General features: G+C 45.7%; 1 protein-coding gene across 1 annotated transcript in view; it reads left to right on the forward strand.

Annotated features, from left to right (window-relative positions):
- INA (internexin neuronal intermediate filament protein alpha) overlaps nucleotides 1-26,212 on the forward strand; it is a 44,182-nt gene extending 17,970 nt beyond the window's left edge. Inside the window, exons 2-3 of the mRNA XM_078643691.1 lie at nucleotides 14,151-14,275; nucleotides 23,981-26,212. Coding sequence (XP_078499817.1) covers nucleotides 14,151-14,275; nucleotides 23,981-24,245 — 390 coding nt within the window. The 3' untranslated portion in view covers nucleotides 24,246-26,212. The remainder of the gene's footprint in view (nucleotides 1-14,150; nucleotides 14,276-23,980) is intronic.
- The last annotated feature ends 698 nt before the right edge of the window (nucleotides 26,213-26,910 follow it).

A 26,910-nucleotide genomic window follows, 5' to 3' on the forward strand; every position in this document is an offset into this window, starting at 1 on the left:
TCCACACCGTGACTTCGCTCAGTGCTCTTGAAACAGGTCATGTTGCATGGGAGAAGCAATAAGTAGGTCAAACAGGCAAGTGAATTATGCACAAAGCCTGTACAGATACACATCCTCCGGATCACTTAATGAAAGAATTAAAGATGGCAGTGGACCACATAAAATAATTGTACATTGTTTCAACACTGATTGGAGAACTGATATTTTAAGGTTTTAGTAATTTTTACAAGGAACATGAGGAGCACCAAGACTGAATGTGCAGAGAACCAAAGGCGGCCTGGCTGTTTGTCTGTTGTGACCCGAAAAGGTGCAGGGTAAGAAAGATCAAGAGGCATGTGAGGAAAACAAGCATTTGCAATGCAATAGGTCTCGCAATTGTGAGAGTTTGAACTATTGGCATTGTAAATGACAATACCTTATTTTATGTTTTAAAAACCAACACGTAAATAAAAGGCATTGCCATTTACAATGCCAATAGTTCAAACTCTCACAATTGCGAGACCTATTGCATTGCAAATGCTTGTTTTTTTGGCTTGTAAAAGACAGTAGACATCATCTATTACGGGGCTTGTTTGATCCCCGTCCAGTAGAGCCCATAGCTGTGCTGGTGAAGGGAAATAAAATTCATGGCTCGTCCCCTCTCATGGACTCACAAATGTTGAGTTGGCTTGCATCAGCCAAAAAGTCAAATGAGCTTCTACTGTCGGTGTTCTCATCATGACCACACTTGATTATGCCATGCTTGCTCTTTGGGACTTCCTTCCTCCACATTCCATCAACTGCAGTGTGTTCAGGATATGGCAGTCCTAGTTGGTCCTTGTCTTAAGAAGTTCGACGGGGTCTCACAGGGGTTAGTTGTCTCTGTCCAGACAGATTAAATTCAAGTCCCTTTGGCACATAAATCATTCCACACTTCATGCCCATCCATCTCTGTGGCCCTTCTTCAGAGAAATACCCAACACCAGGATTTATTGGCAAAAATATTACCTTCGTTTACAGTCTTCCGCTTAAGGAAAACCTCGTTCAGGGCGTACCTTCTGCATGGTTGTTTCTTCCTGCTGGAATGCTCCAGCATTATTCCTTCTTAGATCAGAATGTCAAGCGTCTTCGGTGAAGCATTAAAGAGCTACTTCTTGCATTCACCCTCTCCCGCCAAGCCCCCTCTTGACAGATGGAGTTCTTGGCAGAGGGAAACATCCTTTACGACGCAACTTTTACCACGCAGTGCCTTTACAACGCAGGATTTACAACGCAAGTCATTACAACGAATTGCGCTGGGGGGCGCTCTAGGATAGGTAATAGTTTAATTTACTATCCAACACCTTCCATGCTATCCACGGGTACTGGAGTTGGAATAGTAAATTAAACTATTCACTATCCAGCACCCCCAACGCAAGTCGTAATGACTTGCATTGTAAATCCTGCGTTGTAAAGGCAGGCGTAGTAAAAGCATGCGTTGTAACAACGTACATCCAAGGCAGAGCCACCAAGCCTCTGGGCGTAACTTTGAGCTTTCGGTACATTCCCATGAGAAATGTCTGTCCATTTATAGAACTGCATCTAACCGTGCCCCATCACTATTTGTTTCTGGTACTTAATAGTATTGCTTGCAACTGTAGAGAAACATTTTTACTTTTTTGCTTTAGATGTTGGCTTGGCATAATGAATCAGCAGCAAACTTTCCAGAGCAAAACATGCTCACCTCGATTTAGTAACGGAAATTGCTTTAGGGAATTCCTGGAAAGCGAAAATGCAACAAGCCACTCTGTAAGTCATGCCTTGTTAGGGACACAAAGTGCTAAATAAATACAACTGCAATGCAATGCAATACCCTGCGTGAAGGGCATAGGCGATGCTGGGCAAGGAACTTGGCTGAAGGCCACAAATAATGCACGGCAGACACTGAGAGCAAGGGGACTAGGGATAGCGTGGCAGAAGAAGTGCTGTGTACCCAGTACCCGCTGGGCATTTTCAGAGGCAATATCTCCCTGACCGTGGGGTCTGGGGCTGGCAGACTGTTCAGGGAGCATGGACAAAGGCATCTATGGATAGTGCCACTGGGTCATCCACAGGCCATAACTAGTGGACGCGGTTGGTAGGCAGACGTACTGATTATAGAGTGACTGAAGGTGATCCAGTGTTTCCAGTGTGTATAGCGCTAGCATAGGGTGCATAGGAAGTGATTTTAGAGCACCCCCGGTGCCAAGTGCTAACTGTGCATTGTCCCAGCTTTATCCACTGGGTACTCGGAGTGATGGCACAGGCAAAATTAAGGCTGCTATTAAAGCGTATACTTACAATATCTAACATATTCACTGAAAGACTACTGTTAACAAAAGTTAGTACTGTCTTATGCTTAATAATCACTGTATAAGACAACCTTAAAAATCCAACGAAAACATTTCAACTGAAGAGGGTTCATAGTTTTTTAATAAGCATTTTCTAGATATATACTTTATGTATCTATTTAGAATTGTGACTAGTGAGATACCCTGGGCTACTGATATGCACTCTAAAAATTCAGTGTTCTATTTCATTATCGAGAAGGGGACTTTTCAAGTTTACGAAAATTCCTTTCATTGTAAGATATTTGTTTTAGTGTTTTGGGTTTTTCAGATCACACCTCCGGGTATACCAGAGTGCTGTACTGTGCTGAGCTGTAATTAAATGCAAGTGAGTTTGCAGGATCTAAGCACTTTTCAGTAAAATTAAAATAAATAGTTTGTAGAGACATGTACAAATATGGTCAGTTGTAGTTGAGAGGCTAAAAATTCTGGATACGGGTTGTGGGTGTGTGAATTGTTCTTAACAGCAGGTGGAACCAAACACAGTATTTAGCATTTTTGAAGAAGTGATGTCCTCCAGACCTAATACATATGTGACCTAAATTATGTGGTGATCCTTTTTGGAGAATTGTGTACCTCAGACATACAGTTTGAAAGATACATCACATGTCAATAGACGGCCAATTTAGAGCAATCACAATTGGAGAGATGTGATTGAAGTACTGTGTGTCAGTGACAAGGCTTGCTAAAGTATGGAGTACCTTCTTGTAAGATACTAGTCAAATTTGTGCAAGACCTATTAGAAGAGAGTTTCTACAATCTAGTCTAAGAAGACGTAGGAAAGGGACAGCCAACTTCAAAGTTTGTTAGGGGACATCTTTTTTAATACATTTGCGTACTCTGTATTGGTTTGGAGCATTTTAGTCCAAATGCATACATGCAATGTATTTGTTCATTTGAATAGATAGCGCTACATGTCTCATCTCATTTACTTCAGAGAGCTAAAAGTCTTGATGAGAAAAAAATCAGCTTTGGTAGCTTTTTTGGTAGTTAAAGTTTGTATGGCGATCAGAACCTGCTTATGTGGCTGAAACTCCATTATAGGCAAGTTTGAATAGTTATGTTTTCACCTGTTGTCTGAGCATCACACTGTTTGATTGGCTCTCAGGTGTGGATTCTGGGTATCCCATAGCCTACCACGCTGGACTTACAAGGATTTGCCTCAATGCTTGAATTTAAAGGATCATTAGGTAACAAGGAATGCGAGCAACAGAGAGACGATGATTATAGATCCTTTTGGGAAATCCCTCAGTAGACCTTGTGGTTAATGCAGAAGATGTTAAACTTAATCCTTGCTTCTGCCAGGAGCCAGTGAAGAGATTTCAGTGCTGTTTTGACGTGGTCACGTTTGCAAGGCACCAGGACATTCTAGCTGTCTGCTTTTACAGCTTTTGTTGTCTCTGAATGAGCTTCTTAGTGAGACATGAATAGGCCGCATTATAGTCGTCACTGGTTTCCAAGGCGAATACTCTTTAGGAGATCCATCGGTGATGATTTTGGAGAAGAGGAAGAGTTTTTCAGAGACAGTAAAGCTGCATTATACCCTCTTTCTCCACAGTGTTTATCTGGTCCACGAAAGAGAGTTTATTATTGAGTATAACCCTCAGATTCCTTACTTTGGTTAAGTTATTTGGGAGTGTTCTGAGGGCTGGCAGCAAAAAATCAGGTTCTGTCCCTTCTAGCACCTTGATTACCGTTTTAGTACGATTGATGCAGAGGAAACCTTTAGTTCAGTGAAAATCATCATCCAGATGTATGCTGATGCAGCAATTGTTTTCTGAGTTGTTCTTCAATCTGAAGTGGATTGACCTCATTGGCATATATTTGGAAATTCACCTGATATTCATTGAGGAGTGGTGACAAAGCGCATATTTGTGTTTTGGATAATAAGCTTTAAAGTGTTGGTCCGATGACTACACCGCATTGCACCAATTGTCAAAAGTATTCCAGTAGTTGATAACTAGTTTGCCAGAGTCTTGATGCCCGCTAATGTTTTTTAATGAGTGGTGTAATGTTGGCAAGTTTCAGATGTCCTGGAAAGATACTAAAATACTCCCATGTTTAGGTAAAAGTTTTGGCTCTCCTGATAGCAAGCATTGAGGCAGCCTTCCCTGTGCCGCCTATGACGGAACATATCTTTTAATAACATTGACTTAAGTCATTTGCGCTACAGGTTGTGCCTGAGAAGTGCCCAGACATTAGTCCCTAAGCTTAACTTTGGAAATGAGACCCTGGTTGTAGCTTGTAATGTGGCATATTTGACGACATAAGACGAGTCTGGCATGACAGGAGAATCTAAAGTGAAGAGAGGGTTCGAGGAGTTGAGACATCAGGGCAAATTGCTGTTCGTTTCTTCAGGGCTTTCATTAATCGGTGATGGCGAGCCCCTGCATTGTATCTCTGATTTAATTCATAAAGAGAATGCTGAGATTGTCTACTAGCTGCAATCTTTAGCCATTATTGTTGTCAGTGCTATAGGCTTTGACCTGCTGGTGTCTGTAGAATTGGATCAAAAGTCACATTATAAGTAAGAGATTTCTAGTAAGTCTCAAGGTGATGGTGAATAAACAAGTCAGAAAAGAAACAGGTTTGGATTTAATGGTAGAGCGGACGATTTTGGCTGCGTGATAACAGGCCGTCCTCTTTGTAAGATCTGATGGAGTTGTATTGGCCAGGTATCTATGAATGAGACCGAACACGTAAAATGAATCCTTCCCTCAATTGGTTCAGCCTGGGGTGGGGGGTTACGTGGTCACATCTGCGATGGATGGTGACGAGGCACACTTCAGTATTCTAGGCTGTTTGTAGCATTCTAAAATGCCATGCCGACCTTAATTATAGATTGTTCTCATAATCCGTACTACAGTTCAGTATGGATCCAGTGATCATTTGTTGATGCAAAACAGGAACAATAGGTTTGCTGGGCACCATAGCGTCAACGTTGTTTTTCACAGTCTATATCCTGGTGGGTGAATCTTTAGGTACACTGGCACCGTTAACCGATAACAGCTTCCTCACTACTTCCCCCTGTTCCTTCCAAATCTGAATGTGTTGTTTCAGTTTGTCAGGAGTGATTATCTATGCATACAGATTACAGCCGGCATTTTCCAGTGTAGTCTGGGTGGATGATAGCATGAAGTGTCAGACTGTCTTCTTTCCACAGAGGTGAGATGCAGAGTGAAGCATATGTAACAAAATCATTGCACTCTAGGAGTATTTTATATCTGGCTAGTGTAAGATTGCCAGAAATAGAGATACTGGATATCCCACTGGGAGAGAAAAGGCTTAAATCTAATTACACATTTTATATTATTTTTGTTCCCATTGTTCCCTACATCTGTTAATTGAAAGGAGAACCTACCAACAAAAATAATTTGAAATGAGGTTATAGAAACGCATTGTACACATTCTATGAATTCGGCCTTTTTATTTTTGGATGTATTAATCTTGGGTCATTAATCGCAAATTCATTTCTCGTGGAGTTGCATATTCTGCTGAATTTGACAGCATTTTCTATGTATTTCCACGTGATGTCCTTTTGCCATTTAGGTTTTGTTTCTTGGTGATGACGTGTTTTTTCCAGTATGTAACCTTTAGTCCGCAGTTTTTAGCCCACATAGCCTTTACTCCTGAGTCTTTACTTGGCATGTGCTTTACTCGACATACCTTTATTTTGCAGGTGATTTTTAGGGTTAATGGGTGGGTAGAGCTAAAGAGATAAGGGTAATTTCAGGATTTAGGTGTGGGTAGAGGTAAAGGTGAGTATGTTGCTTTTACAAAAAATTGGGGTTTATAGGGTTATCCACCCCAAAAAAAAAAGTAGTATATAAAGGTGATTTAGGGGCAACCACCTTAAAAGGGTGTATATATATATATATATATATATATATATATATATATATATATATATATATATACACTTGTCCTAATTCTAATTAAATACGCTGACATTGACAGAGCCCAACTTTTAAAAGACATAGATGAATTAAATGAAGAGTTGGGAAAATACGAAGAAACTGAGGAAATGGCGAAAATGACGATGGAAATGATGGTGCGCCTGAAAAAAGAAGAGGATACAATTAAAGACAGGAATGCTTACAAGTTCCTGAGAGGTCGTAATGATTATGAACTTCGACAAATCTTTACCTTCTCAAAAAAATATGATGGTTTTAGAATGACAAAGAGTAAACCAATACAGAAGTCATTCACTATGAATAAAACCCCTTGTTCAAGGCAAGAAACTTCGCAATCTGACATGAGCTCAGTGGGAGGCAGTGAGTCTGATTCAGAGATGAGAAATCCAGACCCCGCGGGAAATCGCAAAAAGCCACTGCCCGGGGAGGAATTGTTTTTTTTTATGTCAACAAAAGGAGACAAACCCTCCGCCCCAGACCACAGAGACTAGACGGAGAACCAACAACAACTACAGGCGCAGGAAGAGGCGCAAAGCAAGCAAATGGCGCACAAAACTATTCGAAAAAGAGGGGAAGGGGGTACTGGCAGAAAAAGTAACCACAAGTAAACCCGACCGTTCTATCATAAACCTTTCTATTGTCAAATTGTAAACCAAAGAAGAAAATATATTAGGTTTGGGACTAACATATTCCTCAGGAGCTAATTTTGATTAAGCCTCTACAAGACTTGATGTTTACAAAACAGTAAGGAAACTTAAGCTGAAAACATTTCATTTATTTCTAAACAAATGGAATCCACTACTGGAACAGAACATGCCCTCCAACAATATTCCAATCTATCACAAACTGATGTACCACTGTTAGTAGAAATGGAGAACCTATGGGACAATACAGAGTATGGCCAACAGCAAGGTCACCCATCTAATACATCACGGACAAGTCAACGGAATGGGCCATTACAACCAACTCTTTTCAAACAACCGTCTACATTCAATCCTATCACCCCTCGGGACTCAATCGATGTCTTTCACGAAACGTTGACAACACAACGTAAAAAATTGAATAAGGAAATGGGGAAGACCAAACTTAAATACAATAACCAACAGCGGCAATATCAATCAATATTAGCCTCACAAATTCAAGATGGTGTGTTGACACAGTAGGGGCCTAATTTTGGGGATCAATGTATGAAATCTAATACCATCAGATCTTTTGGCTCAATATGGACAGAAGATTATACAGGCGATGAGCATTAGGTTGCAGTTTTTATATGTGAAATTAATAACTGTGCAAAGTATGAATTTCCATCAGATGTTTAGCACATATATTTATATAAATGATTTAGAGGCCATTGAGGCAGATACACATGTGCCAATTTGATATAGCATAGTATATATCTCGAATTACGTATCTATTTATTTATCTAAATATGTATTCGAGTGTTTATTTATATGGTTGTATTTATTGTTATTGAAGGCATTGTATATTTATTGGTTTTAACTATTTTTACCAACTATACACACATATATATTTATCGGCAATATTTGCACATTTGACCCAACGTAGCATTACATATATATTTATTGATTTTAACTATTTATACCAATAACATACACATTCATATTTATTGCTAACCTTTGCACAATAGACTTAAATATAATCAATTACAAACGCTCCTCGAGCCAATCCCACATAGGTTCACAGGTTATCATAGATATCGGGTCAATACAGCTTGTCAGCAACATCGACACATTCAGACACAATCTCTCTGACATCAGCACCAATTTGACTTCAAAAGTATGGTGGAAGCCCAATATACTCTGTTCATAAAAAAGATTCAGTCAGTGATACAGATATTAACAGCTATTTGACATTTGGAAGGAGTTGACCGATTTTAAAAACACAAACTCACATTTTACACATCACACAGGCACTTTATAGTGACATATACAACATTCAACCCACAGAGACATCCCCGAAAAAACCATTAAGGTACACGATGTAAAGTAATTATTAAAAATACAACATTGCTTTCAGTAACTTCAAAATACCCTATAGAAGGTTCATATTAATAAGGTATTATACCTGTATACCAATCAATTTAATTATGCTATATGTACTGTATATAGACCGAGCAAAGTTACGGTATAGATGTAAAACACTGTCTCTATGTCTATGATCTTGTTTTCTAAAAATCACGTAATTGCATTTTTTTCGTGCACTGGTCACTTTAAATTCCATCACCACCTTTCCTTCTTGTCATGTGATCAAGGCTCTTTGGAGCCGAAACGTTATGGCAGCACAGCAATAAACTAAGAAACTAACCGATTTACTTGGGTCAGTGACTGGTTCGAATGCCTGGAGAACGTGGTGCTAAGAGCAAATGAACATTTGAAATTTACCAAAATGAATACTAATTCTCGCATTAAGGACTTGGTGTCCCAGCATGCATTATATAGAACTGCACTTTGCACACGCCCACTGGAGGACGGTTAAATAAATAAATTAAATCGGAAATGCTATACAAAAGTAATGCGAGCTTCAGATGTGATAATTGCTGCCCGAGAAGAAGAGGTCTTTACCTCGAAACGCGATGGCATACAAAATACTGTGTGCAACTTGAAGGCAGACTACATGAATAATGAGCGCCGTCGAGTGCTCTCCCAAGCTGCAAGGCCTTTGTTTCACAGATTTTTCACGGGAGCCTGACCTTGGGGAGAGGAACCATCGTCAGCTGGAAGAGAAAGGCTCAACCTGCTGAGTGAGGCTGCAGGTTTGCACTGTTTAAACTTGCGTGGCACGACGCTGTAAATGCTAAATAAGTCTGTCTGAAGTAAACCCCGTCCTACTAAGGAAATAATGTACTTTAAAAGAGCAAATGAACATTTGAAATTGACCAAAATGAATACTAATTCTCGCATTAAGGACTTGGAGTCCCAGCATGCATTATAAAGAACTGCACTTTGCACACGCCCACTGGAGCGCGGTTAAATAATGAAATAAATCCGTAAATGCTATACAAAAGTAAAGCGAGCTTCAGATGTGATAATTGCTGCCCGAGAAGAAGAGGTCTTTACCTCGAAACGCGATGGCATACAAAATACTGTGTGGAACTTGAAGGCAGACTACATGAATAATGAGCGCCGTCGAGTGCTCTCCCAAGCTGCAAGGCCATTATATATTTATATATATATATATATATATATATATATATATATATATATATAATCTCAGCTTTCTCTCGCCCGGAGACCAGTCATGGATACCGACGGCGCAGAAGAAGAGAGGAGACCCAAGTGCAGGTGAGCAGGGATTTATTCAATCGCGGAGAAGGCGCACCTCAGCATAACGTTTCGGCCTTCACATATATATATTACCTACTGGCGGTCGCCAGTAGGTAGTTATAGTTAGGATTGTTTTTCATAGGAAATCCGCAACATTCTATTGGGAATAACTTTGGCGCCGAATGAGGGATCTGCCTGTAATTTTCCTTAACTTTGCCTAGCTGCGCTCCGCTCCTTCCCTGAAAGTTTCGGGGGGATCCGTCAAGCGGGGGCCGAGATAAAAGGGGGGTCCCAAAACGTGTATTCCCCATGTTAATTTCCATAGGATGGTTGGACTCACTTTTAGCCCGAACGGCTGAATGAATTTCCACCAAACTTGGCAAAATTGTAGGGACTGGTACCCCGATGTGCCTTTGCTATGTCTCAAGATATATGCTCCAGTGGTTTTTACGAAAATTAACTTTGAAAAAATATATATTGGGCTACATTGGGCTATATATATATGTTAGAGCCCAATTGTAGCCCAATGTAGCCCAATGTAGCCCAAAGATGGCCACCAGAGACAAAAAAACGAAATGTAGCCCAAATATCAGCCAGATGTAGCACAACTAGAGCGCTAACAGTCTTACTTATGACAAAAGTATGGCACACCTGAAGTCATCTTGATTAGAATAAAGTGGTAACACTTAATACATTTAATTTGTAAAGGAACAAAATGAGGGGTTTCATTTTGCCATAGAAATGTTATATATATATATATATATATATATATATAAATACACGTTTCTGTATCCAATCCCATGGGTTGCAGAAATAAAACGGCAGGCACACTGGAATCCGATTTACAAAATTTAATAGCACCAAACCCCCCTCACCCCTTACAGACGCGTTTCGCCTTCGCAGGCTTCGTCAGTGTAACACAGTGTATGGTTAAGGTCGCCATTTATAAAGCCAGTTGCCCTATACATATTGATCAACATAAAAGAAGGACAACAACTCTGCAAAATTACAGTGGCCATCTTGTAACGTGCAAATGGCGTTTACATTGTTGGCTTGAAAATGGCGAATACAGTGAAAAGTGCATAGTGCGTGTTTAAAAACATATGGATTAACCATTCTATGTACATTAATTCATTTCGTTTATATACACAGCGAGAATCACTTTTTGCTATAATGGATTCAGTAGCACCAGAAAGATATATTTCTTTCATTTTTGATTTGTTCACATTCACTAAAGTGCAACAGTGTCTTCATTACGCCCTGAATGGGCAATTCCATAAGCAATAAAAACATATCTCGTAAGGACAAATTCCCGTTTTTTGAGAATACTTCTTCTCTATATACAGTTAGCAAAGCAAGTGAAGGTTTTCTACAGATACACAAGGTACCGAACTTACAGGTGCACCCAAAGCTCTTCATTATTGTTTCACCACACAAAGTGGCTTGGTTCACGTGACCAAGCCACTTTGTGTGGTGAAACACGTATGTATGTAGTTTGTTACTCACTTCAGCTGCCTGTTTGGAAAGTTTTAGGGTGATTTGTCAAGTGGAGGCTGAGAAAAAGAGAGGGTCCCAAAACCAGTTTTCTCCATGCAATTTCCAATATGGATTTTGGACAGGACTACAAGACGAACCGCTGGAAGGAAATACTCCAAATTTGTCTGAAAGCTAGCCTCCGAAAGAGCACTTTTTGTAATTTGGTATAAATGTGTTAAGTAGTTTTGGAGTTATTAAAGGAAAAAGATTTACGTATATCTTGAGACATGAAGGGTCTGCTAATCTGACTGATCTCAAAATGAGATCTGATTGGCTACCACCGCTTCAACCAGTAAGTGGTGGGGGCCATATTGGGACTCGGACTCTTCCAAGTCCCAAGTAAAAAGCATGAAAGAAAGACTATGGGACAGGGTATACCGGGTGGTGGAATCCCTGCTGGAGGCCCAAAAAGTTATTTTTTTTTAAAAAACAAGCACGTTTTCCCACGCTTGATTTTACTAGACCCCCCCCCCCAACCCGGTTGGGCCAGGTTCTGGGGGAATTATTATATAATGGGGAGGGGGTGCACACGGCCTCCCATTCCCCTGGCTGATTTTGACCCCGGGGGAAAAATCTCCTGGGGACAGGCTGCCAAAAACAAAGTGCGGGTGGGGTGCCCTCGGGACTCATCCTCCAGGGCCCCCTGCTTTTTAAAATGTGGAGGGGGCTATGTAGCTCCTCTCCCAGGCTGATTATTGCCTTGGGAACCCCATCCCCTGGGGCCAGACCTAGGGGCCTCTTTTTAGGCCAAGGCCCGGACGGACATTAAATAGCAAGGGAGCTTCTCAGCCCCCCTCCTGGAGCCATAAATGGCCCTGTGGGAGTTCACTTTTCATCTATTTCCCTGCCCACACTGAAGCAGGCAGGGAAGCAGAGGAAAATATTGTTCCCGCTTGCAGGGAGCAGCATTTTCAGCTGCTCCCTGTGGGTGTAAACAATGCCAGCTTCCACTGGAGGCAGGGAGCCAGCTGGGGCCGCAGGGGCATTTGGGCTTTCCACTGCAGCTTCTAGCAAGGATGTAGAGGGTGCCATGGGGCTCCAGGGTCCCCAACCCTTTTTGTCTGGGTCTCAGTGAATGGGGTCTCTGGGCCAAAATCGGCCCACTGAGGGGGGTTGCGTGCCTACTTCCCTATTTAAAAAGGTGGAGTGCCCCGAGTGATGGGTTCCCCAGGGCCAAATTGTCCCTGGGATTTGGCTGCATGCTCCCCTTCCCCTTTATAATGTGGCCAGGCCCTGGGAGATGGGGTCCCTAGGGCCAGAAATCCGCTCTGAGAAGGGGGCTGCATGCCCCTCTACCATGTTGGCTGCTGTTGGGGGTTGGCCACAGGCCTGGCCCTGCGGCCGTGCACCGGGTGGGGTTGGCTGCATGTGGGGTGAGTGTTGGCTGCTTGGCATGGCCATAGGTCAGGCCAAGCGACGCTGCAGTTGGATTAGCGTATGGTTATTAAATATTTCGTTGTTAAAAAAAACTAGAAATTCACTGGAAAAAAACAAAGGTTACAGGGACATTATAGTTAGGAAATAGCATTAAGAAAATTTGAAAATCATGGAAAAGAACAAATGTTACAGGTACGTTATAATTGGGAACTAAAATTGAAATAACCTTAGAAATGAACTAAAAAACCAAAGGTTTAGGGAGGTTATAGTTAAGATTTTGCACACACAAAACCATAGAAATTCAGCAGTTATAGTTGGAGTTATCTGAGTTATCTCAAGTAACTAACTCGTGCGCAAGTGTAACTATAAATCGCACCCTCTCATGCACTGCTAATTACCCCACATCTTACATCACTTTCAACATCTTCTATGACATCACTGATAATATCTCAGCAACATGTGCTGTAAAATTATTCATGAAACAACTGTTCATGGGGAGGGCGGGAGTTATAGTTAACTTGGCGCGATGCTGTCCAACATGACTAAAGTAAATTAAAAACTAAGACACAGCAGCCCATGTCATTTTGTAGGCACCTATACCACACAAGTGCACAACTTCAAAATGACACTTGTGCTTGTTTTCCTCTTTAGTTATTGATCTGAGTTGGCTCAGTAACTAAAAAGAAACTAAATGGTGCCAAAAACGTTTTTTTAAGCATTCAGGGATGCGGTAGCGATACTGGGGATGGTGGGAGGGAATAGTGAAGCAACATAAGGGGGATGGGGAATGAACGGTGAAGCCACATAGGGCGGGGTGGGAGGAACGTGGATGCAGTTGGAGAGAGGATTCGAAAGCAACTGTGAGGGGTAGGGTAAAAGCAACACTTATTGAGGGAAAGCAACATGGAGGGCACTGATAGGGGAAGCAGTGGGGAGAAGCACACGGGTGATCGCAAGAGGGTGGAGGGTAGGAAGAAGCTATCAGACAACAGAGCAAAACGGAGTGTAGGAGGAGAGATGTACACAAGGGAGCTTTCTCAAACACACACACACACACCCACATGGAGTGCTTCACACAAACGAATAAAGTAGTGCTTTAAAAGCAAGCATTGGAAGGAGCGATGCCAGCCAATCAGAGATTATATAGAGGCAAAATGCTCCATTGGAGGGACAAATATAAGATTGACAAGCTGATACACAAATTGGGAGCAGGTAAATGAGTGATAAGGAAAGCCAATCAATGGTAAGCAATGAGTGAACTCCAAACTTCTTGGTAGTCCATAATATGTGGTGCAGCAGACAGCACATGCACAGTCTAGTAAGCTGCCTTGAATAGTAATTGCTCTGATTTCCCAGCAGGAGAGGCCAATCACTACCCTGGAGCCCGTTTCTGACTTGAAAATAGACTGCCCAGTTTCAGCACTGACAAAAGCTTTCCTCCAAGCTGGGGCTTGGCATACATGTTCTTCAAATTACTCATTCGGTTGTCTCTGCCTAAGGAAGGGCGTTTTCTTCATTAGTTTGCTGAGACCATCAAAAAATGTCTCTTTTAAATTGTAAACCCATTCCACATAATTCTGTAATGTAATCTCTGGTTAAACTCAGCTACCTGATTAAACATTGCGTATAGTTCTGCCAATGCTCTGTCATTAATTAGGCTGTGTGTGACTCTTGTGTTGGATGTTTTGTTGCAGGACACGATCAATCAATTGGACGGTGACCTAAGGACCACGAAGGGTGAAATGGCTCGCCATCTGAGAGAATACCAAGATTTACTCAATGTCAAAATGGCTCTGGATATTGAAATCGCTGCTTACAGGTAATTTTAATGTAGCAGGCCTTGTATTATATGAGCCAAATCAATCAGGAAATTTGTAGAGCGCACTACTCACCCGTAAGTGACTCAAAGCGCTGTGGAGGTGAGGGGGGCTGGGTTGCTGCTACTGCTCGAATAGCCAGGTCTTGAGTAGCCTCCTAAAGGTTAGGTCTAGGGTCTGCCGTAGGAGGATAGGGAGGGTGTTCCAGGTCTTGGCGGCGAGGTAGGAGAATGATCTGCCGCCGGAGGTCGCTCTTCGGATGCAAGGGCCGGTAGCTAGGGCACGGTCTGTGGAGCAGAGCTGGTGGTTCGGGGTGTAGAAGGTGAGTCGTCTGTTGAGGTATGCTCGTCCAGTGTCGTAGAGAGCCTTGTGTGCATGGGTGAGGAGCTTGAAAGTGATACTCTTGTTGATGGGCAGCCAGTGCAGGTCTCTCAGGTGGGGTGTGATGTGGCTGTGTCGAGGGATGTCGAGGATCATGCGGGCTGAGGCGTTCTATTTGCGTTGCAGTCGTTTCAGCAGTTTGGCCAAATAAATGTTTCATCGCTTGATGCAAACCAGTTAAATTTCATTCGAAAATTCATATGGACATTCCAGTAGTAGATTTTATTATACGCTGTGACTTAGTATGTGTAAACGTGTGCAAATGCAAATTCCAAATGAGTAAACTGACCTGGGCTATAAGAAAACGAGTAGATTATTGAGGGCGGAGCTGATCCTTCATGAAGTTGGTACAGCAAGACAGAACCCCATCAAAGGGGCGTGGTTACGGCGCCGACCGGGATGGCTGCGTGAGCGAGTTGCTCCGCGCCGTGTCCCGTCTTTAATCCTGCCGAACGTTGCCCCGGATCGCCTGGTGACCGGAAATGAGGACCGGAGGGGCCGCTGCCCTACTGGGGATGGTCTGAGCCCGAGCGGAGCCCTGGCTGCTGGGCGCGGATGGCCGTGGTGCCCAGCTCTCTCCGGCGAGCACACAAAGGCAAGATGGCGGCGCGACCGGCATGATCGCTCCGAAGGCAGAGCGGAGAGGAGCACAAGAGCAGCGGCGGGCGCCTGCGGCGTCCCCGAGCAGCAGTGGTTGGTGCAGTGACCCGTCGGAGCGGGCCCCAGACTGTGGAGACGCTCGGTGGGGCTGTTGGTGGTAGGGTCCCTCCCCTCCCCCCACCCGCTTGCGGGAGCGGCGCCTAGGAGGGCGCTGGGCCGGCAGAGGCACTGGTAAGCTGTGGGGCCGCTCGCCAGCCAGCCGACCCGCGGTGGAGACCGACAGCGCACGGAGGCGAGCAGCGGACGGCTGGGGCGCTGTGAGAGTGTCCGCCCGGGGCGCCCACGCGTCCCGGTTCAAGAGGGGCACGGCGGCAGATCTGGACCTTGCTGGGGGTCCTGCCCGGGGGTGAGCACAGAAGCGCTGACCGGACGACGAGGTGCTGGGTTGCACATGGTGTGGTGCAGAGACCTGTGTTACGGGGTCGGTGTGCTAGGTGTGCCCTGGGACCCACTCCATTGACTGGCGGCCATTCAGCGGACTCTGCTCCCCCTGGCCGTAACGAGCTTGGCAGACGCTCTATGAGAAGCTGAGGCGGCTTGGGAGGTCCCTCTGGTTCGGATACTGTCAACTGGCCGGGTGTGAGGGCAGTTGGTGCCACGCACTTCCCCTGCCTGGGGCGTGGTAGACCGCTCCGGCTGGGGCTAAGCGTTCCTGGTGCGCTTGGCCATTCTCCGCGGGGGCGGCCTGGGAGGCTAAATCTCTACACGCAAGATGGCCGCGAAGGGAGATGGCGCCGCCGAATCGCTTGAGGGGGGAAGCCGGGGATCAGCGGATGCAAGTGGCGGCTCCCCGACGGAGGCCTCCACTCAGGAACAGAGGCTGAACCTCCGCCTTGATACTATCCTGGCCGCGATCACTGCTACGAGGGATGAGTTGCGCCAGGACATTGCGCAGGTGGCGTCTGGCCTCGGCCTGCTGAGGGCAGACCACTCCAAATTATCTGATCGTGTGAAATCCAATGAACTACTGCTTCAGGAGCTGAAACCAGCGGTGGTCACGGCGGAACATAAACTCGATGACGTTGTCCGTCGACTAACGACTCTGGAGCGCCGCACGGAGGACGCGGAAGGCCGCAACCGCCGGAATAACGTGCGGGTGGTGGGGCTACCAGAGAAAATTGAGAAGGACGATGCGATATCCTATTTGGAGGACTGGTTCCGCACAGTGGTGGCGCCGGAGGGCCTCTCCCCCTTCTTCTCCCTGGAAAGAGCGCATAGGGTGCCCGCGAGACCTCCTCTGGAGGGCCGACCGCCTCGGCCGGTGGTGGCCAGACTGCTGCACTATAAAGATCGAGATCTGCTGATCCAAAGGGCGAGAGATCGTGGGCCCTTCCAGGTGGACAACAGTAAGGTGACGATCTTCCCGGACTATACGCAGGAGGTACAGAGGAATAGGGCCTCCTTCTTGCCGGTGAAAAAAGAACTGAGAGAGGAGGGGGTTCAATACTCCTTGCTTTTCCCGGCTAAGCTGCGGGTCATCGTTGATGAGAAGTCGCACTTTTTTCAAACACCTGACGAAGCGTGGTCATGGCTGGAACTATATCGTGCAGGGACGGATCGGGCGCATAGGCCCGCCAGGGAACGAGAACAGCCGATCAGGGTCAGGAAGTCGCAGCGCATTCGCTCCAGGAATAGGCGCCAACGAGCCGAGCGCGAGGCGCAGATACTTGCGGATCGGAAGAGTGCGCTGGAGGCCACGGCGACCATCACGGGATCACAACGTGATGATGCCTCCAGGGGTTCGGCTTCGGGGGACGACGATGAGGATGAGAAGACCGGCGAGGAAGATTTGGAGGGGGGGGGAGCGCAGGGGCCGGAGGTTACCCCGCAGACATCGGATGGTATCTTTAATGGATGAAGCTCGTGGTTGCTGAACTTTTATCGGGCGTGGACGCTCATTCCTTCTTTTGGACTGCCAGGTATGGGGCTGCATTAGCAGCGTGGGACTGTGGGCGCGGGGTGGTTGCTCTGTCGTCCTGGCTCGGGGCTCCACAGCCCTCATCAGACCCTTAAGGTCTTCTGTGGTGTCGACCACAGATTAGTGTGATGTGTTGGGTGTTTGAGGTTTGGAACGGGGCTGAAGCTGGGTTACTAGGCCCTGTCCTGGGGAGGGGAGGAGTGGGAGTTGTGGGGTGTGTTTTAAAGGGGTTGTTCAATTGCTGCAATGCGGGTCACAGTTTTTGGCGAGCGCCACTGTTGGGATTGATGCTCTATGGGGACGTTACCTGATCTGAAATGTGTCACATGGAATGTCCGGGGTATTCGAACTATGGTCAAGCGCCATAAGGTGCATGCCTACTTGGTGAGGCGGGGAGTGCAGATAGCGATGCTTCAAGAGACCCACCTGACGCAGCTGGAGTGTGGGGCGTTACAGAGGAGGTGGCGGGGTCAGGTGTTCGGCACGACTTATTCGGCGTTCGCCAGAGGGGTGTTAATATGGATCAGGGCGGGCACGCCGTTCCAGGTCACGTCTCAGAAGATTGATCCGGAGGGTCGTTACGTGGTGGTGGAGGGGAGGCTGTGTGGTAGGGAGGTGGTGCTGTGTAACATCTATGCCCCCAATGTTGATCAAGCCCATTTCTTTGAGGGATTGTCGCGCTCACTAGCTTATTATTTAGCGGGCCCGGTATTGCTGGCGGGGGATTTTAATTCTATTTCGGATGTGCTGTTGGACAGGTCGCACCCACCACTAGCTGACTCACCAGTGCGCAGGCTTGCTACTCATAGGAGGGACTGGCAGGAGAGGTGGGGCTTGGTGGATGTCTGGAGGGCGCAACACCCTGAATCTAGAGATTACTCTTATCACTCTGCTCTGCATGATCTGCATGTTCGACTGGATTCAGCACTCTGTTGCGAGTCTCTAGCGCCGATGGTAACTCATTCTGAGTATCTGGCTAGAACCATCTCGGACCATAACCCGCTGCTGATTTCTGTGCAATGGCAGCTGGCGAGGTCGGCGGTCCCTTCATGGAGACTTCGCCCGGAGACGCTGGAAGATCCGGCGTTCTGTGACACGGTCCGACAGGGTATAGACGAATACTTCACGGTTAATGCTGGGTCGACAGAGACTAGAGCGAATGAATGGGACGCGATGAAAGTGGTGGTGAGGGGGATATGTATGGGTCGGTTTCTGACTGTGAGAGGTACAGTGTTGAATGACCTCGCGAAGGCAGAGGCAGTGCTGAGAGGGGTGGAGCAGCGGCGGCCCGAGCGGCCGGAGCTGCAGGATAGCCTGTTGCGCGCTAGGGAGGCGGTGGCGAAGGAGACTGAGAGACTGAGGTGTTATGATTATAAGCTGTATGCGGTGAAAGTGCATGACGAGCGGGATAAGGTGGGCACGCTCCTTGCGAAGTTGGCTGATCCGAACCCTAGAGGTTGTCCGGTTATGAGTGTGCGCCAGGAAGATGGGGAGGTGGTCTATTCGCAATCGGTGGTCCTGGGGCGCTTTCAGTCCTACTACGCGAACCTATACACCAGCCACCTCGACATGAGTGCCGCGGATATAGGCGCTTACTTGGCTCGGATCCCTCTACCGGTGCTAGAGGAGGAGGACGCGCGGGATCTGGGGGGCCCGGTAACTCTAGCAGAAATCAGAGGAGCGATTAGTCATATGGCGCGGAACAAAACCCCTGGGGTGGATGGGTTGCCGATCGAGTTCTACGCCAGATTTATGGAAGTGTTGGCCCCCAGACTGCAGGTTGTGTATGCGGAGGCGAAACAATTAGGGAGGTTGCCTGACTCTATGACGGGGGCGCTGGTTGTACCCCTGCTGAAGCCGGGCAGGGATGCGTTGGATGTTTCTTCCTTTCGTCCGTTGTCTATGCTGACTGTAGACTATAAGATTTTGAGCCGCATCCTGGCCACCCGGCTCCTCCCACTGATGACCTCTCTGGTGCATAGGGATCAGGCGGGATTCATCCCCTCGAGGAGCACTTCGATGAATATCCGCCGGCTGATTGGGGTTATTGATAGTGCTGCCCTGGCAGATCCAGGCCCGGTAGTGCTGACGGTTGATATTGAGAAGGCGTTTGACAGTTTGGAATGGGATTTTTTGGATGGTGTGCTGTTGAAGTTCGGAGTTGGGGAGGGGTTCCGGAGTTGGACGAAGGTGCTTTATTCGTCGGCTAAGGCGAGGGTGCGGTTAGGGACATTGGTGTCCTCGGTTTATCCGGTCTGCAGGGGCACGAGGCAGGGTTGCTCGCTATCTCCGTTGCTCTTTGCTTTAGCAATGGAGCCGCTGGCGGCGCAGGCGAGGCAGGGAATCGTTTTTGAGGGGATTGCACTGGGGCTCGACTCGCATTATATCTCGCTGTATGCTGACGACTTGCTCTTGTATTTGGCAGACTCTGGGAGGGCTCTTGAGGGTGCAGTGGATATGCTGGACAGGTTCGGGAGGCTCTCAGGTCTCAGGGTGAACTGGACTAAGACATGTGTGTTTCCGCTACGGAAGATCACGCTCTGCCCCCAGCTCACGAGGCCGGTAGTGTGGGAGCCCTCTTGTTTTGTTTATTTGGGAGTGCGTATATACCATGACACGGCAGACCTCCTTGAGGGGAATGTGGGGCGCTGCGTTAGGGCGCTGCGAGGCAGTATGGACTTTTGGGCCTCCCTCCCGCTCTCTGTACTGGGCCGTGTGGCGCTGCTGAAAATGGTGGCACTCCCGAGGCTCCTTTATTATTTTAGAACACTGCCGGTGTGGATCCTGCAGGGTGTCTTTCGGGAGTTGAGGTCACTGGTGACCGGCTTTCTATGGGGCCGCGGCCGCAGGCGAGTGGCACTGACCACCCTGATGCGACCCAAGTGCGAGGGAGGTGTGGCGGTCCCTGATTATGAGCTATACTATTTGGCAGCGCAGCTCCAGATCTTGACGCAGACTGTGGCCAGAGAGTTCAGGGGACCTGAGGAGGGCCGGGAGGTAGGCATTCGGAGGTATGTCTTGTCATCTATTGTGTTGCAACAGAACCTGGCCAGTAGGGACCTCACGATGGAGGAATGGACGCTCAGATTGTGTTGGAACAGGTACCTGAAGAGGGTTGGGAAACGCCGACCGTATGCGCCTGAGATTCCGTTAGGTATGCTTACTGCCTTACCGCATGGGGGTGATTGGTCCCAATTGTTAGTGTGGGAAGACCTGGGATTGCAGATGGTGGGGGATCTTTATGTGGACGGGGCGCTGGCCCCGTTCCAGACCTTGCAAGAACAATTCGGACTGCCGAGTGGTACCTTCCTGTTGCATGCGGCGGTTATTGCGGCCCTGCAGCGGCATTGGGGGGGCGGATTGACTGAGCCGGAGGTGGCGACGGTGTGCCAATATGTAGTGATGGCCGCGGGCACCGTTAAGGCGGTGACCTGCCTCCACAATAGGTTATTGAATGACGGCCTCGCCCCGCTGGCTGAACTGAAATCGCGTTGGGAGACCAGTGTTGGCAGACAAATCCCGGACTCGGTATGGGGTCAGGTGCTCCACAGGACCTGGAAGGGGACGAGGAATGCGAGATTCCAACAGGTGCATTATTTTGTGCTCCATAGGGCATATTTGACTCCGGAGAGGTTGCGGCGACATTTCCAGGTGCTTGATGCCATGTGCCCGCGATGTCTAGAACCTGCGGTGGATTTTGACCATATGCTGTGGGGTTGCCCGAAGCTGGGGGACTACTGGTCTGAGATTGGGGACCTCTTGAATACAGTCACAGAGCGGGAGGTAGACTTTGACATGGCCGCGTGCCTCCTTCTTTGGTTTCCGCATACTAAAAAGACCAAAGTTACGAGCAAATTCATTGGGTTGGGACTGATATTAGCACAGCGTGAGATCACGTGGCATTGGAAGTCTAAGGAGGGGCCGTCTGCACGGAGGTGGAGGAATGAATTGGTGAGGTGGTCGGGCTGTGAGAGTGTGTTACGAATGCGCCAGGCGATTAGGGCTGACAACGAGAAATGCTTGGAATTGGCGCGGTCCTGGGAGCTGGTGGTGCAGGCGTTGAAAGACTATCTCGCCGAAAGCGAGGACACTGCTTAGTTATACCCTAGGGTTCCGTGTGGCTGCTTGCTTCTCGAAGCTTTCTGATAGTTGTCACCCGGGAGCAGTAAGTAGATGTTGGATCCCGCATTAGCAGCAGTTGGGGGGGGAGGGCATTGGGAGGGTGTTGTATGGAGGAGTAGTTTGCCACTAGCGGCAGCCTCCTAGAATGGACTGGCCCGGGATAGTACTTAAGAGGCTTTAATGACATGACATCAGTGTAGCCTGGGCTCTGATGGAGAATGAGGGTTGGTTGTTGTGGGATAAAAGCGGAAACGGAATGTTATAATTGACCTGTGTCCCGAATGGGGCGTACACCATGGTGCCTCCAGTGTATTGATTTCTTGCGGTGCCGCCCAGCCTCCGGGATGTGGGCCGATCGGCTGTGTACTGTATGATTATTGCACTGTATGATGGGGACTGGTGGTGTACGGGTTGGCTTGTTGGATGTTTTTCTTCCTGTTCTGCAATAAAAATATATTTACAAAAAAAAAAGACAGAACCCCATCAAAAATCAGATGAGCCGTACATGCACCTCTGTTTATATGATCCCTTTTACATCCGCTGCGTTGGAAGTGATATAGGTCTAAAACAGGATATATCTGTCTAGATGCCATGTTGGCAGTAGATAATGCTTACCCTGCCATTGCCACAGCGAGCATGCACTAAGTATAGGTCAAGAATACACCTGATGAAGGTCTAGTTTTTAGACCTGATCCTAATTTCTTATGCCATTTCAAATTTTTGTCTAAATCTACTTATTAACAATAAATTGCATAATTTTACCACATTTACATCATGAAACTACAATGGTAGAGTTTCATTGAACTCAACATAGAAACAACTTTTTGCCCTTTCATGACAAAAGCCATTACAGTAGTCAAGAAGGGCCCTGGCAAGAGATCTAGTCACCTCCACCAGGTGTTAGGTTTGGAGTAGTGGTACGATTTTACAGAGCAGAGTGAGAGCTGCAGATTGACTCACTTGACCACTGTTGACTTACACATGAACATGAGTTTAGAATTAAGTATGCCTAGTTTCATTTTGTGAAGTTGACGGAGGAGTTCCAAAGCCTTTGACTTAGGTGAAGGGTAGTGAATTGTTCATTATTCCTCTTATCTGAAAGAGGTTCCATTTATGCAGATGAGCCTATTCTTTGTCCATGTGAAAACCTGGTCCAAGCAGAAGGTGATGTTGGATTTGTTCTGTGGTCTGTTTTTTATTTGGAAGTGAATTCAGGTATCACCATTACACATTTGAAAGATCACCTGTCACTGCTGAAAAAGCTATGATTGGTGTATATGTTAAAAAGTAGGTAGAAGAGCGTAAAGATTGTTATGGTATTCTACACAACACCTAGTGTGTAGGCGAATTCAATGACCCAGTCCTGAATACACTGTGCATGGTAAAAAATTATTGAATGAGATTTGTATGTTGCAGAAAAATCAAGGAATATGAAAGCTGCATTTTGTCAAAGGGAAACTAGAGCTTTTTCTAATGTTGGCTGGGGCGAATTCAGTGCTTCTTGCAGGCACGGGCCCTGATTCGTGATGGTAGAGAGGTTTATTTAATTCCACATATTCCTGCATTTGCTCCACAACCTTACTTTTCCCAATTTGACAAGTTTCTTGAAAGTTGGAGAGAGGTCTGAAGTTTGCCAAGATCATCTGGTCGAGGAATGATTTTTCAAGAGAGGGGTGATGATAGATTATTTGAGAGGGCTTGGGTTGAAGCCAGACACAAGACTATGGCTGGCTGCCTAGAATAGCATAGTGAACAAAGAAAAGATGGACTGGAATATGGGCCAATAATCACCATTGGCTGAATTTAATTCAAGCATTCTATCATCTCCTTTTTGTTTTCCTCTTTGCTACTGGTATACCCAGACATAGCGTCTTTGTTTACTGTTCCATTTGAATACATCACTGATGAGTGCTAAACAGGCCGAAACAGGTCTAGAGTTGTTTGTGTTTCCATCTTGAAGGGGTCTGACTCGGCAGTTTGGGTTGTGTTGTTCCTTCTGGGGCAGGCCCAAGAATGATTTTCATGTAGATGGTCTCTGTCTAGAGTGGCACTGTGGGCAGAGAAATGATGGACTGGAATGTAGCCAAGGGGAATTACCATTGGCTGAGATTACATTAAGCATCCCACCATTACTCTCTTGTTTTCCTTTTCGGTTTTTTTCTGATACAAGGGAGGCATTGGTTATGTTTGTAATATCTGTCACAAGAGAAGGGAGGAAATGTTGCAAGCAAAAGGCTGATCAAGATTCCATTCAAGAGTTTTACGCTTTGTGTTTAAGACCAGTATTGGTGCCTCCTAGGTCTCCAAGAGTCTAAATGTTGAGAAAAATCATTGTAACAGATGGAAAGGTGGGAGTATAGTTAAGAGCGTTACTTATTTGGACAAAATATAAATTGGAGAGTTCCATATCCTGACAATTGTAGCTAAACCCCTTCAGAGAAGGTAAATATTAATGTGTCTTTCCATGTTTAAGGACCTTCTCTAGAATCGATTGTAAGAATTGCATTGTTGACGTATTGAATTGTATTGGTGATGGCTTATGCATCAATGGACAATTCTAGTATGTTTCAGTATTGGAAGTTTGTTTCCCAGTACCAATCTAATATATATTTTTATGTACTTGCAGGAAATTGCTAGAAGGCGAAGAAACCCGATTCAGCACTGGAGGAATTACCATTTCATCCCAGAACCCATATACAAATCCCAGTTATTCATTTCAGTCTAAGGTGTATAGTTCCTCAGCCTCACCCACTGTTGTATCTAGCAAAAAGGCAGAACGTGACGAGAAGTCCAAACTGGTGTCTAAAACGTCTACTCATATAGGAGAAACGTTTGAGGAAATTATTGAGGAGACTGTAGTCTCTACTAAGAAAGCTGAAAAGCCAGAGTAGTAAGAAAAAAAATGCCCAGTTAGAATTGACAACCCATAGAGAAAGGTAGTATCAAACTTTTAAAGGGGGTTGGGGGGGATATACACAAGTCATATTAATTACTTTCCTAAACTGTCACTTGACCTTGTCATAGGACGATGCCTATGCTGCTCTAAGTGATGACAAAAGCACAGGTTCAATCTGGCTTCTGCTTACTTCCTGTTCAGTCTGAGTTAAAGGTTGGGCTGTCAGTGTAAGCAGTAGTAGCACAATCCCAGTATCCATTTCCGTTCTCAAGGTTTTTGTGCGTGATCCCAGATATTTATGGGTCATTCTTTATCTTTTGCGTTAGGCGAGAAGTACTATTGCCCCATTAACTGTTCAAGTTAGTAAACTAGACATAGCCATTTGTCATACTTTGTTTTCACACATGACTGCACAAGGTCTATTCAGAAGCCATACCTTTGCAATCATGAATGACGTCTAAAACATTATAACAATGTAAAAGGCGAGTAGTAACACAATGAAATATGAGATCAAATGAAGTAACCATTAGAGATTAAAGAAACATTTTCAAATGGAACACTAAACGTGATCTGTCGAAGGATCTAAGCCAAATCGCAAGTCACTCACAGCTCATCCCAGTGAAATGTTTAGAATGTTTGGGTTAACCAATGAAACATTACAACAGTTTATTTCCTTTGTACTTTCTTTCCCTCTGACTATTTCAATGTGGTAACATTTCGCAGCAGCTCTCCTTCGAATTTGTCACAGATGTATTCACCAGAAGCATTCTTGTAGTTCATTATAGACTATTAAAAAGCACATAGATCCAAATTTACAAAGGTGTAACCTCTGGCATGCAACAAAAGCACAGAATGAGCAAGATTACTCTGATCACACAGGCCTCCATTCTTGCGAGAGCGGATCAGAATCCCAGTCTGCCAGTCTAATTCCCTCACTCCTGTCCTATGAATGTTTACTCCTGGTCAGATAGTCACATGTCATTGGCAGCAGAGGAGGCCTTTGGGCACCAAATGACAGTGTTATTAATACACATATCCAGTGGGCAGCACATGCAGGATTAGGTATTTACTCGTAGCTTTTCTTTACTAGAAAATCTTGTGTCCACTGGGCATGTAGAATGTAAGTGTTTGAGTGATTGTGTACGATTTTCACGTAGAGTGTAATTATTACTGTGTTTAAAAGCACACGTCTTTCAGTGTATCTGGAGATTTAATGAAAGATAGGAATTTCCTGTTAAATTGATTCACAAGCAAAATAGTCAATGCGCCCAAATTTACATGTGCATACGAGTAAACAGATAAAATCAAATGTGTCTCTTTTTTCACAAGGAATAGTAATGTTGAAAGCATTGTTGTGTGTGAAAGTTGTCTTAAAAATCCAAAGCCTTCCATGAGAGACTAAAATGGACCTCACACCTGGTGCCACTAGTTTGGATCTCTTGCTCACACCAGGCTGGGAAAGAGTGAGATTATGGCACTCCGTCTGGATAACTGTGTCGCTGAGGCTAAGGAAGCAAGATGTCGAGTCAGATATTTGTTTCCTCTGAGTTCTGGTGTTCAGGGAGCCATTGCCGATCCCATCCATGAGATTCCTCTGGTGGCCACATCCTGCGGTTCCAGGTTAGGGCTTGGTTTACACTGCACTGCTTTTGAATTCACTTTCTTCCAGGATCACACACAATAGCTTCTTCAAGGCAGCACACAAGAGCTTCTCTCTAGGCTGCACTTCCAAGCAAGGCTTTGCACACAGTGGGTTTGAGATGCTTTATCGAGAGTGACGGATTTGCAGGATCTGAGAATTGAAGATTAGTGTCTGGTGCGTTAAAATGAGAGTACTGTGCTTTGAGATTATGTTCACTAGGAATCTTTTGCCTGAAATCAAATCAGTGTTTACAATCACAAAACCAAGTCACTGGTTACCTTATCGCGTGAAGCACAAACTAATAAAGTGAATAATTTCAAACATTTCTACTCCTTTTTTGCTTGGACTCAATTATTCTTCTGAGAGTGAAACATGGATTGAAGGCTGAAGTGGCCAATGTGTAACACAGGTGGAACTGTTTGAATTTGTATTTTTTCCTACAAAGCAAAAAGACTGCAAGCACTTCAAATTAAAGTGGAGTGCACTTACAGTGGTGACAGTTACAAGGGAATGTCCAATGTAAAAAATTGTTTTACCTAGCCCTGCATTGCTAACAATCACTAACAGTAAGCAGTATTGTGTCCCAAATATAGTATAGAAAAAAAATCACTCCATCGGAGTTGATTTTATAAAATATTCATCCAAAGGGATCATGGTTTAGGAAACAATATGTTGAGGCCTATGAGCTGCAGATTACACACTATGCATAGATGGCCACCTAGTGTTGGGCCCGGATGTTTGCCGTTTGTTTTGTTGTAGAAAGTCTTTTGGAGTCACGAGATAGGTGACTCCTCCTTCTGATGATACTGCGCATGGGCATCGGCTCCATCCCCAGATTGTTTTTTTTCCGCCACTGGGCTCGGATGTGTTCAGGCGCTCCGTGTTGAAACCGATTTCCTTCGGCGCGCAATCCTCACCAAAAACTTCAAAACTTAGTTTTGAACGCCTTCCAGTCGATGCGAATCTTCAAACATCGAGGATCTCAATGTAGGTCGAAGTTTCCCCACACCGACATGCA

This window comes from Lissotriton helveticus, chromosome 5_1 (genome assembly GCF_964261635.1).
Source record: "Lissotriton helveticus chromosome 5_1, aLisHel1.1, whole genome shotgun sequence".
In the NCBI taxonomy this organism is placed as follows: Eukaryota; Metazoa; Chordata; class Amphibia; order Caudata; family Salamandridae; genus Lissotriton; species Lissotriton helveticus.